Source organism: Nothoprocta perdicaria, unplaced genomic scaffold (assembly GCF_003342845.1).
Source record: "Nothoprocta perdicaria isolate Ctin4 unplaced genomic scaffold, notPer1 scaffold_12, whole genome shotgun sequence".
NCBI lineage: Eukaryota > Metazoa > Chordata > Aves > Tinamiformes > Tinamidae > Nothoprocta > Nothoprocta perdicaria.
This window is the reverse complement of record NW_020454316.1, coordinates 6,350,314-6,367,969: the sequence shown is the minus strand read 5'-3', so window position 1 is coordinate 6,367,969 and position 17,656 is coordinate 6,350,314. Positions and strand designations below refer to the sequence as shown.

Below are 17,656 nucleotides of genomic sequence, written 5' to 3'. Positions count from 1 at the left end.
CAGGAGGGCGGGCAGCGCCGCCGCCGCCCGGCATGGACAACAAGCCGCTGCTGCAGGACAGACCCCCCGCTTACAGCGCCGCCGCGCCGGGCGCCGGCTACGAGTACGGGCAGAGCAACTACGGCGCCATCCCCGCCCCGCAGCCCGGCTTCCAGCCGCCTCCGCCCTACCCCTACCCGGGCGCCGCGGCGGCCGCAGGTGGGTCTGGGCTGTGCGGCCTGCGCCGCCCGTTGGCCCCGCGCGACGGCTGGGGGGGGTGGCGGGGCCTTCCCGCCCCCCGGGRCGGCGCCGCTCGCCGCGGTCTCGGTTTTCAGGCTCGAGGCGTTCGCTCGGGGCGGTCCCGCCGCCTGGGAGAGCCCCCTGCAGCCCCCTCGGGTGGCCCCCGGGAGCCCATGGCGCTGAAGCGCCGTTTGTGGCGAGTTTGCCCCCASAACCGCCTCCTTCCGCCCCAGAGCGCCGCCAAAGTGCGGCAGCCTCTGCCGTTTGGCTCGRGAGAGAAAGGGGAGAAAGGGGGAAAAACAGACCAGGGAGAGAGTGAGAGAGAAAAAGCAACTTTGTCTTTTCACGCACTTCTCTACACTCCTGGCCTGTGTTTGATTTGCTGGTGCTCCTCAGTATTCAGAGAGGCTCATGCAGGTGAGCAGCCACCCAGCTCCATTAGCAGAACTAGGGTTAATCCCTGTGGAAGGAAGGAGCGGGAAGGAGCGGCTCTGCGGAGCTCTTCAGGAGCTGCCCGGCTCCAGCAGGCGTCCAGAGCCCCATCCATCCTCATGCCTTGGGTTGAATCTTGAGGCCATGGATGACTCTGCGAGCAACTGGGAGTGGGTTCTGCTATAGTGCAGGTGTCACTGATGGCTTTTAGTTTTAAACTGTGAAGCAGTAACATTTTTCTGTACAGAACTGACACAGGAAAACTGCCCTGGACTAAACTCGCGCTAGGTGATATCTGGGCAGAGTGTACCTTGGCTGTATTGTTGCACTGCATATGTCTAACACCCATTTAAGTTTTTGTTGCTRTTCTTGTTGTTTCTTTAGTATTAATGCAGTAGCCAATAATTCTTCAATATACAGTTAAAATGACACACTCATTAGCCTCATGGGTTTTCTGAAGGGCTTCATTCTGAGCTGCACAGCTTCCTTACCTGTGCTTCCCTACCACTTGCAGCTACCACTTCTGCCTTATTCTATGATTAAAAGTTTTGTGTGTGGAAGCTAAGCTGGAAATAGGAGGAAGGTTTATTCTCTTTCACTGGTTTGTGTGCTGGAGTGGGCCATACTTGAAACACAACCTTTGGAAGTGAAATCTGTAATCCTTCTTTGTTTAAACTTTTTTCCCTGGTATTTGAATGGCATTGAACAAACTYCAAGTTAATTATTAGCTCAATGTGCCTTTTAGATGGTTAAAATTTACTAGGTGCTTGGATTTATGAAGTGGCTTTGCAGTTAGATGTGCTGAATAGTTTGTTCCACCTCTGTTCCAATACAGATCAGTAAAGTGCTCCAAGGAGACTACTTTTCTGTTCATTTTCCCCCTCGTTAGGCAGTTCTATTTCCATACTTTTAACGAGGTTACTGTTGTGTGCTTCGCACACTGATTCAGTTGTTTCTTCTCATTTTAGGATATGCTGTTCCTCCACCACCAGCACAGCCAAACTATTCGAGCACGTACACCATTATTCAGCAGCCTGCTACAACCACTTCTGTAGTAGTAGTCGGAGGCTGTCCTGCCTGCAGGTAAAATAGTTCTCCAATCAAGAAATAAACTCAATCTACATTTTTGTTTGTTTGTTTTCTTTGAGAGGTATGCAAGTAGTTAGTTGATTTTCTTCAATAGTTTTTCTGTGTATATGTGTTTGTGTGGTACAAGTAAATTAACTGAAAAAGTACTAAAGTGAAGTACTTTCATATATTCAGCATGACCTTGCTGATGATGGTCTCTTGACCACCGCTACAATTACTGTAGTAGACTTCATATAAGCATGGACCTGTAATTTATGATAAAGGAAAATCTATCTGATATATTTTCAATGAAAAGGCAGTTTGGTCACAAATATAAAGGGTCACTCCTTGAAGGAGAACAGGAATCCTTTGTGATACGGTTTTGACCAGGCATAGCGAGTAGCATGACCTTTTTTTTTTTTTTTTTTATAGTAGTTAGTTCTGGTTGGTGGTTGGTATCTGGCAGTCCTGTGAAAGGCATTCCAATCACATCCATGCTGTGCAAAACTAGGTGAGGTGATAATTGGTGTTAGTTAAAAACATTAGTATTATAAAGTCTCTTTTTCTTCCACAGAAGACATGGGAGATTAATAGGTTTGAATCAAAATGTTGACCTGACATAGGGAAGAAACCAGAAAAGAACAGTTACCTTAGTAGTTAGAGTTGAATTGCAACAAAAGAACAAGTTCTCCCTCGGAGACCAAGAGCTGTACAAAAGGGAAGGAGTTGCTCTGTTCTGCAGTAATGCTGCAAGTCTTCTATAGTCCTGCTGCATTTCTCAATTCTTGTCATCCAGAATGTTAACAAATGGGTGAGGGCAGCCAGATCACTGCGGTTCAGTCACTTGCGTGTCTGTCCAGCTTTGATTCAAATGCAGTATCCTGCCCTTTCTGTGAAGATGCACAGGAGCTTCCTTGCAGCATCTTGCAAGGAAACACATCATATTCTGCACATCTGAGCCCTTGCTTATCCATTTAAAAACATGCAAGGGAAATTGGCTTTCCAGCGTAATTTAAATGGTATCAGGTTTTAGTGTGATAGTTTGTTGTAGGGTCAGTTGCGTTCTGGCTTTGCAAAAACTGATGTTTGTTCAAAAGTCAGTACTTGCCCTCCAAAGTTGTTCTGCCGTATAAAAGCAGGTGCCTGTTGAATTTCCACTAGCTAAGGCTGAAAAATGATAGCAGCTAGAGCTATTGATCTTGGAGGAAATATGTTTTAAACAACAAGGAAATGTAGCCACGAGCTCTCCAGAGGATGTGGTAGATCCTGCCCCTCAAGTGATTACATTAAAATGCTTGTGCTTCTGCTCAAGCAGAAAGCATGAAAAAAGTGCGTTACTCAGTAAAAGGTAAGCAGTATGTTTATAGGGGCTCTCTTGGCCTGAAACATAGATCTGGAAGTAAATTTAATATGGAAATGGTCTTCTGCAATAGGTTAAGATCGGAGGACTCCTGACACTTCTAGGATTTATTTCTTTTTCTGGCAATTATCCCAGACCCTTTTGAAACAATCATTTGCAAGTATAGTATCTAACTGTAGGATCCTTTCAGCCTTATCTGAGAAAATGAGCAAGCCTGGACGTTATGTAAGTTGTTTAAAAAGTGACCTGGTTTGAAGAGTTTTCTGTCCAGTAAGTCCCATATTAGTTTGGCACTCCTGGAGGTGCTCAGGGCTGTGTACATTGCTTCCTGTCAGATTAGGTTTGTTCTCAAGTAGAATTCCTGGCTTCCTTCTTCCACTCTTTTAAAACAAAACACCCTCTGCAAAAACTTTGTTCACATTAAGTTCTCTCATTCTGTTATGAGAAGAGCTAAGTTGCAAGGACTGTTATGCCTTGTTGGTTACTCTGAGCCTTATTGCTGCACTGCTGAAACTGTAGGACTCAGAGCTCTGAAATCCTCTTGAGTAGTGAATCCCAAGGGTCAGTAACTGTAGCTCGTAGCGGTGTGTCAGAGGCTTCCTCGCAATGCCAGGCTGTATCACGAGTTTGTGTTTTTTATTTTWTTWTTTTTTTWTTTWTTTWTTTTTTTTTAGAGGAAGAGTCAAAGTGTGACTCAGTGTCAGTGGTAGGAGAGAAATCTCDGATTGCTTGTGTCTTGGCTTCCCGAGGAGCTGATAATCTACTACTTTAAGAGATCATCAGAAAGGACAGGGCTGCTGGATGGGAAGCATAACATTGCCSGTGTAGCCCTTTGTAAGAGTCAGCCTTCATTTGTCTGAAGGCTTACACTGATTGGATAAGAGCTCATCTTGGACTTCTCAAGACCTAGTTCTAGTTTACTTCCTTGGCCTGGCAGCCTGTTCTGTGGAGAATGGGATATGCAGCTACATACTTCACACAGTTCTTTACAGAAAGATGTAAGGGCATTGATAACATACAAAGTGATTAATAATGGCATGTGAAGTGTGGCTAATTCAAATCAAAATCACTCTAAAATACATGGAATTCGAGAAGGAAAGATGTGCTTTGTCTCTTACTTAGGTAGGTCTTGTATTGCACYGTCACAAATAATCCTGGGATTGATAGTCTGGCTACAGCGAAGTGTAGGCAAAAATGATGGTACCAAGTTGTAAAATGTTCATAATATCTGTAAAGTAGCATCTATATAAGTAGAGTATTACCAGCATTGCCTGGGTCTGGTCACTGTGTATTAAGTTTGCAGCTTCATCACTGCAGCACTGCTCTGCCTGAGGGATGACTCTCTTGTCTTGAGAGCCATGGCTCTTGCTTAAGGTTTTCATTAGTCTGGTCTTCCCCACTTGTTGCTGGTCAGCACTGCTTTCCAATTACAGGCTCTAGTTCTTGCTGTCTGTTTGCTCTTTCTTTGTATTAATCTGTGGTAGTTGCAGTCCTGTTCTCTTGACTTAATGTGACGCCTCTCCCCACCCAATCCTGCTGTATTGAGCTGAAATGCAGAATGTTGTCAGCCAATTTTATTGCTTATAGTCGATATCTGATGATGGACCAAGTTATGCTTTTAAACTCTTTCCTGTTTGCAGGAACCACTTGAGTCATTACAGACACCAGCTTTAGATATCCAACCGTATCATTATCTCTCCAGCTTGGAGAATGCAGTGTGGCTACTGCTCATGTCGGCACTTTCATTTTCTTTCTCTCTGTCTTGCTTTGAGTGGAACAAAGTGTTTGTTTTCCTATTACTTAAAAGAAGAAAGATCCCTTGGAAAAAAATATGAAAACAGTCTCTTGATCTGAAGTTTGCAAAAKCTGGTTCTTACAAAATCTGAGGCAGAGCCTGTGATGGGCCCTGCTCACTTTTTATTCTCCTGTTTGGCAAGTATTTGATTGTTCGGTAGAAAGAGTGAGAGAAGAGACATAAGCCACTGCTTTATCAGACTTTCTCTTGAGAATTATTGCAGTGGCTCTCAAGTTACAGTAATACTGAACTCCATTCCAGGACAGGAAGATGAGACGAGTAGCATTTAAAACTGCATTTATTTCTGTTTTTTTTTCTTTTCTTGACAAAGTAAAGGTTTTTAGATTTATATTTTTTCCCCTCAATTAAATGCATCTTTTCTGAGAAAATAGGCTCTGGGAAAATTGCAATTAGATGATGAACTCCTTCAAAATTTGTATTTTTTGATTTTGTTTCAGTTATTGCAGCCACAAACACCGTATGCGGAAATTGATAGAAGCTCATTCAGGATGTAGGTTTTCTACAGTTACAACAAATATAGTTACTTACAAATATGGTAATTTTATGTAGATGTTATAAATTTTTATAATATCTATTGGTTAAAAATGCAAGGAGTCAGATAGCTATTTGGAGAACATATTTAATATCCTGAGGATATTAGAGAACTGTGGATTTTCTGTTTCTCATAGCAGGCAGATGTGCTACAGAGATCCTTTTGAATCTTGTGAGTAAAGCTGCCTGTGAATTTTCATTTCAAGAGTGCTATGCAGAAGAATGGCCATACTAGTGCAGTAGCTCCTGGCACTGGTCTTGGTCACAAAAACAAGATCAGCCTGTGATGGGAATCAAAGTAACTTCCTCCTAGCATAGTGCAGAGCTTTAGTAAGCGTATGCCGCGCAGACAAACTGGGGCGTTCGTCCCTGCTCGGCTGTAATTTGGTGGCTGGAGCATTTAGGGCATGAAATTCAGTAATGACTTACGCATGTGATTGCAAAGAAGAAAGACTTGATGCAGCAGACTTGAGCAGCTGCCACGAGGCTGCCTTTTGGAGTTACTGACGAGGATGTTCTTTTTCTGCCAGCCTCAGAGCACAGAAGCACGGCTGCTTCGGAGCAAGGCCCGTGGTTTAAGCCCAGAAGCGGGGAGGTACAGGCCTCCTAATAGGGCCTCAGGTGAGAACAACGGAGCTATCCTAGTCTTACTGGCCTGAACTGATTTGAGGGCAATAACCAAAACACCACTTTTTTTTTTTCCTCTAATAAACAAGACTTCATGCAGTTAACAAGATATAGCAGAAATGTATTCCCTAATCGGTCCCTATGAAAATGATAATGTTRTAGTCCCAAATTTCCATCTGTAAGTGGACCTGAGCTGATAGCATGCTCTTATGGATATGCCATTTATCTTGGTATCTGTAATCTGATAGTTAGGATTTCCTTGTAGCAATGAGGAGTTTGGAGGAGAGGAGAGAACCAGTCTTGTCTCTTGGGTGAAACAGTAACCAGAAATAATTCTGCATGGACTCCATACACACCAGTGGCGAGGGGGAACAGCCCCAGGTCTTAAGCCAATAGTCGTACATGGATAGGTATCTGTGGAGCATAGATTACTCTGTTTGGCACACACAGCCTCACCCGTGTGTCTGGGCTGCTGGTGGGAAGCTGCAGAGCTCGTCTCCACAGCTAGTGTGTTCTCAGAATGGGGATCCRTGCAGTGGTGCTTTTCAGCTTTGCTTCCTTGGAGAAGGCCAGTGGTTTGCAGCATTCCAAGAAATGTGTCTCTTCCCATCACTGGAATTCCTCTGGCTCTGCAACTTGCCCTTTTCAGTAAGAAGTAGAGCCTAAAAATTAAGGAATTTCAGATAGGTCTGCACACACTGAGGTACCTCTTGCTTGGAAGTGACTTTTTGGGGTAGTAGTGTTTACATGTTTGCGCAGCCTCTCAGGAGGGCAGGCTAACAGGTAAATGTAGGTGCAGGCCCCTGTCCGTAAATACAGATCAGCAACCGTTCAAGGGGCTTTCAGGCTAGGGGAGCTGCCAGTTCTCTTTGTGCACATTAAACCTGTAAGCATCCCTTTTTGTGCCCGTGTAACTGTCAATTCTCTTCCTATTTTATTTGCAGCTAAAGATGTAAACACGCCTAACCTAGAAGTGGTTGAATTAGTAACCAAGCTGTTGTTGCGTTAGGTAGGCCTGACCTAAGGAGACTATAATGTTTGTTTCCTTGTTCAAAATTAAAGATTCGCTATGCAGTTTCCAAGGCCTTTGCTTCTTACTGCTTTGACTGCTGAAGTTAAAACTCTAAGGCTGGTGGCAGGTGAAATGAGATACTGGTTTGAAAAATCCCACAGGTCTTGCTTCATCAGTGAGGAAGTGTCTCCGTAGCAGCCAGTTGGAGACACCCTCTAAGGGGAGAATAGTTTTATTTTCAGATTTAGCAGAGCTTGTCTCACAACTAAAATACCATCTCTGATTGCCTGTGATGACCCCTTTATTTGTAAGGGATAAAAAACGCAGATAAGCAGCAAGAGGTAGTGTTAAGTCTAAAAATGCTCCTGTAAAGTCTAAAAATCCTCAATTGTTCTGAGGATTTATATTTAAATCTCACTATTGGCCCTTTGATCCTGAGTATTTAACTTAAGATGTTAATGTTTTAAACCTTTTTGTTAAAATAAGACTTAATCTGGAGAGTAATTTAATTTTTAAATGCTTGTCAAAGATAATAATTGACTGTACTTTACAGAGTTGGCAGCTGCTGTATAGCTTCAATCCAGGACACTACTTGCAATATAAATAAACCTTTTCTCTTTATTTTTAGATTGGGAGTGGTGCAGTTATTATCAGCTTTTATGTGGTTTATCCTGTAGAACAAAATTTATGTTTGGTTACATTAATGAATCTACAGTTTGAATATGGCCTCTAATCACTCCTACAGTTCATGTAGGATGTAAAAGCCAAAATGTTCATATTCTTATTTTAAAGAGTAGGGTTTTTCCTCCTTCTAAGTTTAGTAATTGGCTAAATGGGGAGTGATTGGGTAGTGTTCCATCTAAAATTAGGTGGTGACATAAACCAACAAGCCAAAAAGTGCTTGTATRGCTAATGCTGTAGTAAGCCCACTGCTATAGATCAGCTTTGGGGACTGACCCTGGAATAATGGGTATGTTAGCATGGAGGTCACATAGTCATGGCTCAGTTACACTTCCCATGTGAGTGTCACATGTGCCTTGGCCTTTGGTTTGTGGTCTCCAGCCCTCCCTGTCACTGCCCCTGGAGCGTGTCCTGGGCTTGCTCTGTCACTCTGTGGCTCTCCCTCGTTTTGCCTTGAATACGGGTGGTGATTTTTCTGCAGTGGTGAAGTGCTGAGCTTGGCATAAGGAATATTTTCCAAATAACCCTGTTTAGAGGCAGAGGGACCTCTGCTTACTAGCAGACTTGCCCCTTGCAAGCTGATTAAGGGGGTGGTTGTAATGGATTAGGCAGCAGCCATCCATACTTGGGCTTGCAGCTGCCCAGGGCTGACACAAGTACCCTGATTGATCCCTCTTTAATGTTTAATTAGTGCATCTATTTGTAAGGCCAGATCAAAGGTAGGCTGCTTATTTTCTTAGCACACCAGCTTGCTGATGGTCACAATGGTAGATTTGGGGGCAGAGGCAGAATATAAAATAAATAAAAGGCAAGGAGAAGACCTAAAAAATAAAGCAAGAGTGTAAAGCCTACAGAGAGTAAATACTGTGTGTGAATGGGACTGTATTAGTGTAATGGTGAAACAAGATGGAAGTGCAAGCCCCTTGGCATGCTGCGCATCGCATACTTAAATGTTGTTTGCGTTTTCTGAAATCAGGTCTTTTGGGTATAACTGAAGTGCTTGGGAAAGGGGCTTTGTTTTTTTTGATGATCCCTAGTACTGAAAGCAGCCTAAATCTTTAGTTACTTAGACACATCTAGGCTGTGTCTTAGCCCCCCTGTGTGTGCCTCCCCTGAGGAGGGGCTTGAGGAGAAAGCTGGAGTTTCCAAGTCATTGCCACCGATTTTTATTTGGACTGAGTGTGAAGCATATCATGCATTTACACAAATTACAAGTTATCAAATTCAACTTCTACACCCAGGCTCTCTACTTTTGTTTTAATTCTAACCTCCTGTTACTGCTGTACCTGTAACCAGACTGGCTGTGTCCAAACTGTTTTTTAATCTCTGTGTTTTGGCCTTACTGTATCCTTCCCAGAAGGTAGCACGTTGAGTAGCACTTTTTTTCCCTAGTGAATGAAGTCGAAGGCATTAGAGCCTTGTTTACTTTTCAATTCTTTAATTACAGTCTATTTTTGAGAGGCAATTACCATATCATTTACAGTTTTAATGTCCAGCCTGTAAAACAAAGAAGTTACTTTGTCAAAGTTTTCCTGTTAGACTTAAGTTGTACTGCAGAACTCCAATTTACACACAATAATGTGCTCAACTGGGACAGATAGGGAGAAAATATCTGGAAACAAATGTTGCTAGGGAGCTTCCTGCCTCTGTTTTAGAAGCCAGTCTAATAGAAGCATTTTGGCTTTGGGGTAGTAGGTACTGAAGCCTCTCTGGGGAAGGGAAGTGGRTGTTTGGCCACAGCCTGATCTGGGCAGCAGGTCTGGGCTAGGGTGCTTTGCAGGAGAGCAAGGCAGAGACTGAAGAGAAAGCACTGAACAAGCTGGGCACCTCCAGCAGCTGGGCTGCTCGATGGCACTCGGGCTTTGTTCATGAGCCCCACAAGAAGCACTAGCAGAGGTGTCCGTTGYGGGAATGTGAAGCTGGCTGAATCTGACCTCCAAGAGATCTAGCAAACTGCTTTATGAAGATGAGCAGTGGTCCCGTTTTCAAGGAGCCTGAAGTTGTGCTCTTGTTGCTAAGTGTTTTCATGCTCAGTATTAACTTACAGGAGAAAAACTAGAGGTAAAAAGGTAATGTTATGCCTCAAGTACATACAGTCTGTCAGTAGTTCATTGTGACAAGAATTAGTAAAGTTTGTTATAACAACTGGACATGTTTTTTTCTGTGGAGCTGATTTATCATTGCTTTGAGTTAGCATGTCTCTGAACACAGAGAATATTTAAGAATAGTCGGGAATAATAATGTGAGATGAAAGTGCTTTTACATTGATGGGAAGATGCAGCTCTGACAGTGTGGGTACCTAATGTGCAATGAGAGGAGTGACCATGGTGAGCTGGCAGGAGTAGCCACAACAGGCAGCACAGACCCAAACAAAATGATCTCAGGACACTTGTTTTGAGATGAGGTTCTGTGTGGTGACTTGAATGTTATTCTACTTCTTTTAACTTCTTTAATGTGTTCATGCACCAGGATATGGAAGTAGAAAACTACTGCTGGGACCAACTGTAGTCTGACAATGCCTTTACTAAATGTTAAATCAACAGCTATCCCAATAACTCCGTAAACAGAAGTAAATAAGTATCAAAAGGGTCTGATGTTGAAGGCATAAACTAAATATTAAGCTGGATAAACAGAATTTCAAGAACACTTTGAAAAGCTTTTAGTTTCTAGTGATGTTTCAGAGAAAGGCAAGTGGCTCTTAAGTTTAATCAAGATGTAATGTTTTAAGCAATTGCAGGAGGGGCATGGTCTGAATTCTGCACTTTTTCCTTCATTCTGTTCACTTGTGCAATAGGTTGTGACTGCTCTGTAGAGAAACAACAACTCGTTGGCATTGGCACCTTGCCTTTTGAAGCCTGTATTTCAAGGTCACACTAGCTCTGTGTTGGCTTTTACTGAGGATGCATCTTATTCAAGTGTCTTACTAAACTCTGATTTATGACCATTCAGTGTAGCTGCTCACTGCAGCTTTCTTAGGTCTGAATATGCAGACTTTTCTGTCTGTCTTCATTTTAGGGGCTATTCAGATTCAGCACTTCAGAAAGTAGCCAGGCTCTGAAATAAAAATTCCCTCTAGAAACTTTTTTGGTGTTTTAGGGTCCTTCGCCATATGCCATGTGCTCTGAAATGACACATTGTGGAGTGGTCACTCATCCGGGACTGAGCTGGGCCTGATCTACATGCATTGCAGGTTCTAATACTGTTCTAAATGAACATCAGTTCTGGAAGTAGAAACGGGAAACACTAAGGGTTATTTTAAGTGATGGATCTTTGATTTTTTTTTTTTTTTCCTAGCTACCAGAAGTAAACTTGTTAAACAGCTTATGACTGTAGTGCTGCTTCTCTGATACGTCCTGGTGACGTAGGAGGTCCAAGTGTGAATTAGTACCGAATAGGTACCTTCCACAGCCAAATGTTGATACTGAAAGTACTATTTAAATGTAAATCTATAGTTGGAATTTTTGAGTCCCTCCTATCCTGCTATAGTGTTAAGCTCCAGATAACYAGTGCACCCAGGCCTGTGCATGTTAATTATATTGTTTCTTGCCCTCTAAGAGGGATCTGTGACCACAGGAGAGAACATGCTGGCAGCTGCAGGAACCAGGTATTGCCAATGTGTTTAATATTTTCAGGTTACAGGCTGGAGTGACCCTTCTGGCTGGCAGCATGGATTTTTGCAGGGTATGTTGCTTTTCAATTGGCTCAGGACCACCTGAATGTGCTAGGAGAGGCAGAATCCTCCTGCATCCTGTACCTTAAAGTTGCATCGTGTCCATTTGGCTGTCTTTCTTGTAGCAGTTGCCAGTTTTGTTCAATTCACTCTAGTAGTCTGTCTAGTCTGGGAGTACTCTGAGGCTAAAAGTTATAATAGAACCCCCTAAAACTGCCAAATGACACTTGCTTTCTATGTCATACCTGCATAATTTCATCTTTAGATGTCTTGGAACAGTCTGTGGCAGGTTTCTGAGACAGGAGCCAACAATTTCTAATTGCTAGAGCACRTGTGTGTCTCCCTGGCCCCGCAAGGTGTGAGAGGACAATTTCACAAGAAGAGAGGGTCTAGGGATGTTGACAGCAGCCTGGGAGCAGAAAACTGAGAGGATGGAGCTTGGTTCCTTACKAAGGTGTCTGTGGCAGGAAAACGGGGGATAGGTGCTTTTTGGTTTCTGTATCCTGCCACTAAAGGATAGGGATAGTTARTTATTCTCACAGTACAAAATACTATTGGAGCCAGAGAGGCTCTGTAATTCTTATCCTTGCAGCTTTATGAGATTTGACAGAACAAAACCCCAAGCAACCTGGTCTGAATTCGGTGTTACTTTTTTGAGTAAGAGGTTGGACTAGGTGATCTCCTGTCTTGCCCAGYCTGAGCAATTCTGTGAAATACTTTGTGTCATGGTCAACAAGAGTCTATGGCTTCTGCTAAAATTAAACTGTTCTTACCAGCTTTAATCAGAAATTAGGTCAAGTGTTCCTGAACTACTTCTGCGGCTTGTAATTGGGTTGGATTTCATCAGATGACCAGATTTGTTGTCACTCTCCTGTGCTGAAGCTGGCAGGATCCTCTGTGCTCCCTGCAGCAGAAGACATTCTGAAGCCCAGTGCAGCAGGCTGCATTAATGAAAAGTAGCTCCTGGTTTGGTAAGCTGTTACCAAACAAGTTTATCCTTTCCTTGTATGAAAAGATTTTTAAAGACTTGTATAAAAAGCTAGAAAAGTTACTTCCCTTTTTAACCAAGGGATTTTAGGAAGCAGTGGATGCTGCTGTCAGCAGGCAGCTGACACCCATCAGCAGTGGCTGTGCTCTGTATGAGACAGCTCCAAATCATTCTCCTACTAGACTGACCTCTATATTTGTGCCAAATGGGAGAGGAAAGGAAGCTCTTGTGAGGAATTCTTCTGTSCTGCCTGGGACTTCTGTATCTGGCAATCTTGGTGGGATAGGCCAAGAAATGCAAGTCATGTTTTTAGGGAGCAGCTGGACTACTAAATGGCTTGAGTGCTAAACAGGCCTAAGGAAGCCTATTAGGTATCCAGAAAGCTTTGTTAGCATCTTGTTTTCCATTGAGTTGATAATGAGATTTAAATTTTTAGACTGGGATAAGAAGCCAGAACTTCCTAAACAGCGTGTACAACAGAAGGACTAGCTTTGGAGTGTCTCTTTATATTGGAGGTGCATGTTGACTCATTAGATGTAGGTTATAGGAGTAATAAGTTAGGGCTGGGCCAAAAGCTTACCCCACCTGAACCATTGCTATCATTTGTTTTTCTCAAATGAGCTTCCATAGGAGAAAGGCTGTTTTGTGCCTTTGTGCTAAAGAAATGTAGATCATTTCTATCAGGACTGCTTGCTTATGTAACATTGCTGTTTCAAATGAAGCAACTACAGTATTACTTCTGCTTTTAAATGTTTTTCTTCTGTCACTTGACTTACTGCCAGATAAGCAGTAGAAGATCACATGGCTTAAACAGAAATTCTTGATTCTTTCACAAAACCAAAAAGCCAGATATTATGAAAACATCCTCATTTGTCAGCTGATTACTTGAAAGTACTTCTCTTTGTGATAGTTATGTTGCATATAGGAATGAGCAGTATTTTGTAATTTGCACTAAACTGCATTACAGGGGCCAAAGAATTTTGGGGCACAAACAACTAAATATTCTCTTTTGTCTCTTAATTCATCTCCAACTGTTGTTTGAGCTCACTTTCCACTAGTGGACCTCTGTGGAAACCAACCAGAAAACTGTTTGCTTTCTTTTGTGGCAATTCTAGCAGATGAAACTCCGATTTATACTACAGATACAGAACTACCTAGCTTAAACTTGCTAAGGTAAAACTTGAGCTGGGTGTTTCTTCAGAAACCCTTAACCAGTATTACATAACTCTGCCTGTTCAGATCTTCCCTATAGGAAAACAAAACTTAGAAAAGGCACCCACCTAATCATTGCATCAAACATTCAGAGAAAGTAGGATTCGGCCCCCCCCAGCCCCAAACAGCTCATGTCCACATATATCCTGTGAGGGACTTGAGAGGGAACAAACAGAGAGGATTCACACTAGAATATTGTAGAAACAAGGTAGAACATATGACACAAGTGTGACTGCTGCCTGTTGTGAAAAAACTCAACAGATGAGAAATGGAGCTGTTTGGTTGACTTGCAGTGATCAGTCTGCCATTGTCCAGTTAAATCTTTGGCACTATGTCATTCTAGAAGATTCAGGAGAAAATTTCAAAAGCAGAGCTGGTCTCACTTTACGGAGATGAATGTTTAGTTCTAGAAAAGTTTATCCTTATATACAAGAAAAACTTGAGCGCAAGAAGTGAAATCAAGTTGTAATGCTTGATACTTGCTTAAACATTCAGGACAAAAGTTGTAATTCTATTTCTGTGTAATAAGCTAGAAGGATGCAGGAATACAGGAAAAGAGTCAAGGACAGCTCGTAACAGCATGTGCCTCAGAAGGCTGCAGTAGCACAGACTTTCCTATAAACCTTTGAGAATGCAGGTGACTTAAGCTAGTTCCCGCTGGATATATGGTGGTCAACCTGTATATTGCTTTCATTGTACCTGAATTACCCAAGGGTTGTAGTTAAATACATCTTTGTATTTTACAAAGCTTAAATACAGCTTTGTATGGGCTGTGTTCTGTTCTAAGGACTAGCCCAGGACACCAGTGACAGGGAAACAGTCTGGAATAAGGCAGCTAGTCTGAACTGTAGCTTTAGATTCCTTACTTGCATTCCTTGCTCTGAGCACCTGCAAACTTTTTTTTTTCCCTCTCCTTTAAACAATGTAATTCAAAGCCTCTGCTTTGGCATGAAGGCATAATAAGGAAAACTCTTTGAACTTCATCTTGCTTTCTAAAGTCTAAGACAGTGTCATGCTAGCTACTGCAAGCTCAATATGTGACTTCGGGTGAAATGCGGATGCTCCTGACTCAGTCTGTTTTCCCTTTTTGCAGGGTTGGCGTGTTGGAGGACACCTTCACCTGTCTCGGTGTTTTGTGTGCCATTGTATTCTTTCCAATTGGGATTCTGTTCTGTCTTGCACTGAGACAGCGAAGATGCCCTAATTGTGGGGCAGCTTTTGGCTAAGGGGATGAATGTGGAYGTGCTTATGGAAGCTACAACTGTTAGCATACTCTTTCTAATGTAAATGTCATGTACAATCATTTTATTTGCTTTAGACCTGTTTTGTAAAGTGTGAAGAAATTTAGTCTTTTGCATGTAATTTAAACKTAACCTTTTATGAGCATGTGCATTGCAAAACATGAAAACCCAACTTATTTTCCCTGTTTAGTGGCACCTCTTGAAAACTAAATAAAACTGCTTTTCTTTTTGCAATCCTCAACTTGTGGCCAGATTATTACGTATTTGGCTAGATTAAGTACGTGATTAGTTTGTATATAACTTCCAGACTCTATGTTATGTTAGTAATCGGAGCTGCAAAGTAGGATGAGTCTACATCAAAATCCTTATGGTAATTTTTTAATTATTTTTTTTTCAGAGTTGTATGTGTTTAATCTACTGGTCTCTTCATTCTCTACCTCTTTCAAGAAAAATGTTGTAAAGCTTTGTCCTGTATTTTAAAAGACATGGTTAAATATATCTCTCCTGTGAAGAATTTAGCTGTAGCTAACAAAGTGACAGCCCTGTATTAACTGGGAGGTGTTTGCTTATAGGGACAACCGCTACTGCAGGAGGTTGCACTAGCAGAGAGCCGAAGCTTCCCAGCACCACGTGAATTAATATTAGTACCCAGCCAAGAGCAATATCTGATAGTGCAGCAGGGAGCACTTACCTAAAGAGAGAGCTGTGGCGTTGCCAAGTGTTGGCTTCCAGCAGATAAAGGTACTTTTGCATGTCAAAATATTTAATTCTGATACTGAACTGATGAAGGCCACTATAGCATAGCTTGATTTGCCTCTAACTACTGTGTTTTAGAAAACTGTTGTGAGTATAAGTTCTATTCCTAAAGGGTTAGTGTTCTGAAATCCGACAGATTTCTGAGCAAGATGACATAGCAGATGAAGTATCCTCAGCTTTGATCTTGAAAGGCAGCGTGAGAGGAGAGGGAGGGAGTGCACTCTGCCTCTGCAGCCATCACGTGCTCGTGGACCCAGATGACTAAAATGCATTTACCATGACTTGAATCTGCTGTTGACAGTGGTAGAAAATTGGAACTACAAAGCAAATATCCAGGAGATGCTGCAGGGGAGAATGTACATATATGTAAGGTAGAATGATGCTGAGTAAGGATTAAGGATGAGGTTACGATCAAAAGATACAGGCTTTACACAGTAGTTTGGAAATGTGAACTGTACAGACAGTGAGCAGTGAGTTTCTAAGATTATCTGCCAAATTCCACATAATTTAAGAGATCAGAGCCTGAGGTAACAACTTCAGGTCCAGAGCTCTGCACTTGAAAAAGCTATATTTCACTTACCTAGCCGACATTAATGCCACTGCTAAGCTCCTTAACCAAGATCAACTTAGCTTCATCTGTTCTGCTTTTTGTGAAGGGCTGCAGTCATGTAGAACTTCAAAGGCAGCTCTTTACATTAGCATTTGAAGAAAAATCATGGCACTATTTTATTATGACAATTTTTATAAGACTAAAGGTTGACAAAGTATTTAAAGACATTATCACTGAAGAATGTGCTTACAGTACAGCAGTTGACTATAAATATAGGTTTGTGTTAACATTTAAAATTTTGTATCTGTGAACATTTTAGCAAAGCATTACAACCATGCCTATTCTTAGAGGATAAATATTTATTTATAAGCTAGAGTGTCTGTCTTAAACAAAATTAATGAAATATAATCACTTTATACAGGCAATTCTCTACTCTGGAATATTAAGACAATTGTTATCCTGTTTTATTTGGGGAAAAAAATCAGCTTTTATCATACTTAGACTTATTCTAGAACTTACCATTGCAGTTTCCAAAAAGGAACGCCAGAGACTGATTGCTGTGAGCTTCTAATTAGCGTGGGTATTCTAGTATGCCAGCTTATCTCCAGTATTTTCACAATTCTGTCACACTACAAAAAGGCATTCTTCAAAATCAAGCTAAAATGCTCAAACATTTGCCTAAAGCAGTTACCTCATTAGAAAGTACAGATTTTTAAAAATCAGAAATCCATTCCAGTATGATTCTACTGTACAGTAATTACATTTAAATAAGTTTTTAGAACAACTTTAGATAGCAGGTTTCATTATTGAAAATGATGTTTAGAAGGAGGAGGTGTGGTCATATGAGTTACATTCATCGAATAATTGGTGCTGATCTGTCATTTGTTACGGTGGGTCTGAGTTTCACCGTGGCAAAAGGATTTTCTCCACTGCAAAGAAATGCACAAAGTTACCAGAAGGCTCACTGCAATACACCATATCAACAGCAAGAGTAATGCCTAAGCCATGCAGTTTCTGCATGGAACAGTTGTTTGGAGACTAAATTATGGTTTTAGAATACAGATTCTATGTAATAATTTTAATTTTTCAAAAACAACCTTCTATATGACAGATTTTTTTCCCCAAAGAGTGTGTTATCAGCCTGAAGTGTTGTGTTTTAAATAATTCCAATACCACTTTAACCATAATGTTTTACCAAGGGCAGGAAAGTGAAATGCAGGAAAAAGATCCTCTTATCCCCTCAAAATCAATACAGTAATATTAGTCACTAAAAATGTCAGTGTAGATGTATTACAATTTTTAAAAATACCTTAGAAAAGGTGGTTTTATAATGCCATTCATATCAGGTTTCTGTAAAAGAAAAAAATATATAAATTTGCAGAAACGAATGCTACAGTGAGAAGATCACCTCTCTAAAGAAAAGAGACTCTGTCATTAAAACAAGGTAAAACACCTAGCCAGTTGCAGTAATAATTGTATAGTTCATCTGCAGA

General features: G+C 41.6%; 2 protein-coding genes across 2 annotated transcripts in view; one reads left to right on the top strand and one right to left on the bottom strand.

Annotated features, from left to right (window-relative positions):
- Positions 1 to 32: 32 nt before the first annotated feature.
- BRI3 (brain protein I3) lies at positions 33 to 15,091 on the top strand. The gene is made up of 3 exons (XM_026054197.1): positions 33 to 198; positions 1,620 to 1,734; positions 14,710 to 15,091. Exons 1-3 carry the CDS (start codon positions 33 to 35, stop codon positions 14,840 to 14,842), a joined length of 414 nt encoding a protein of 137 aa, XP_025909982.1. The 3' UTR covers positions 14,843 to 15,091.
- A 1,321-nt stretch (positions 15,092 to 16,412) lies between these two features.
- Positions 16,413 to 17,656, bottom strand: part of BAIAP2L1 (BAI1 associated protein 2 like 1) — a 34,951-nt gene continuing 33,707 nt past the window's right edge. The window contains exons 13-14 of the mRNA XM_026054165.1: positions 17,473 to 17,513; positions 16,413 to 17,092 (exon numbers count right to left, since the gene is read on the bottom strand). Coding sequence (XP_025909950.1) covers positions 17,017 to 17,092; positions 17,473 to 17,513 — 117 coding nt within the window. The 3' untranslated portion in view covers positions 16,413 to 17,016. The remainder of the gene's footprint in view (positions 17,093 to 17,472; positions 17,514 to 17,656) is intronic.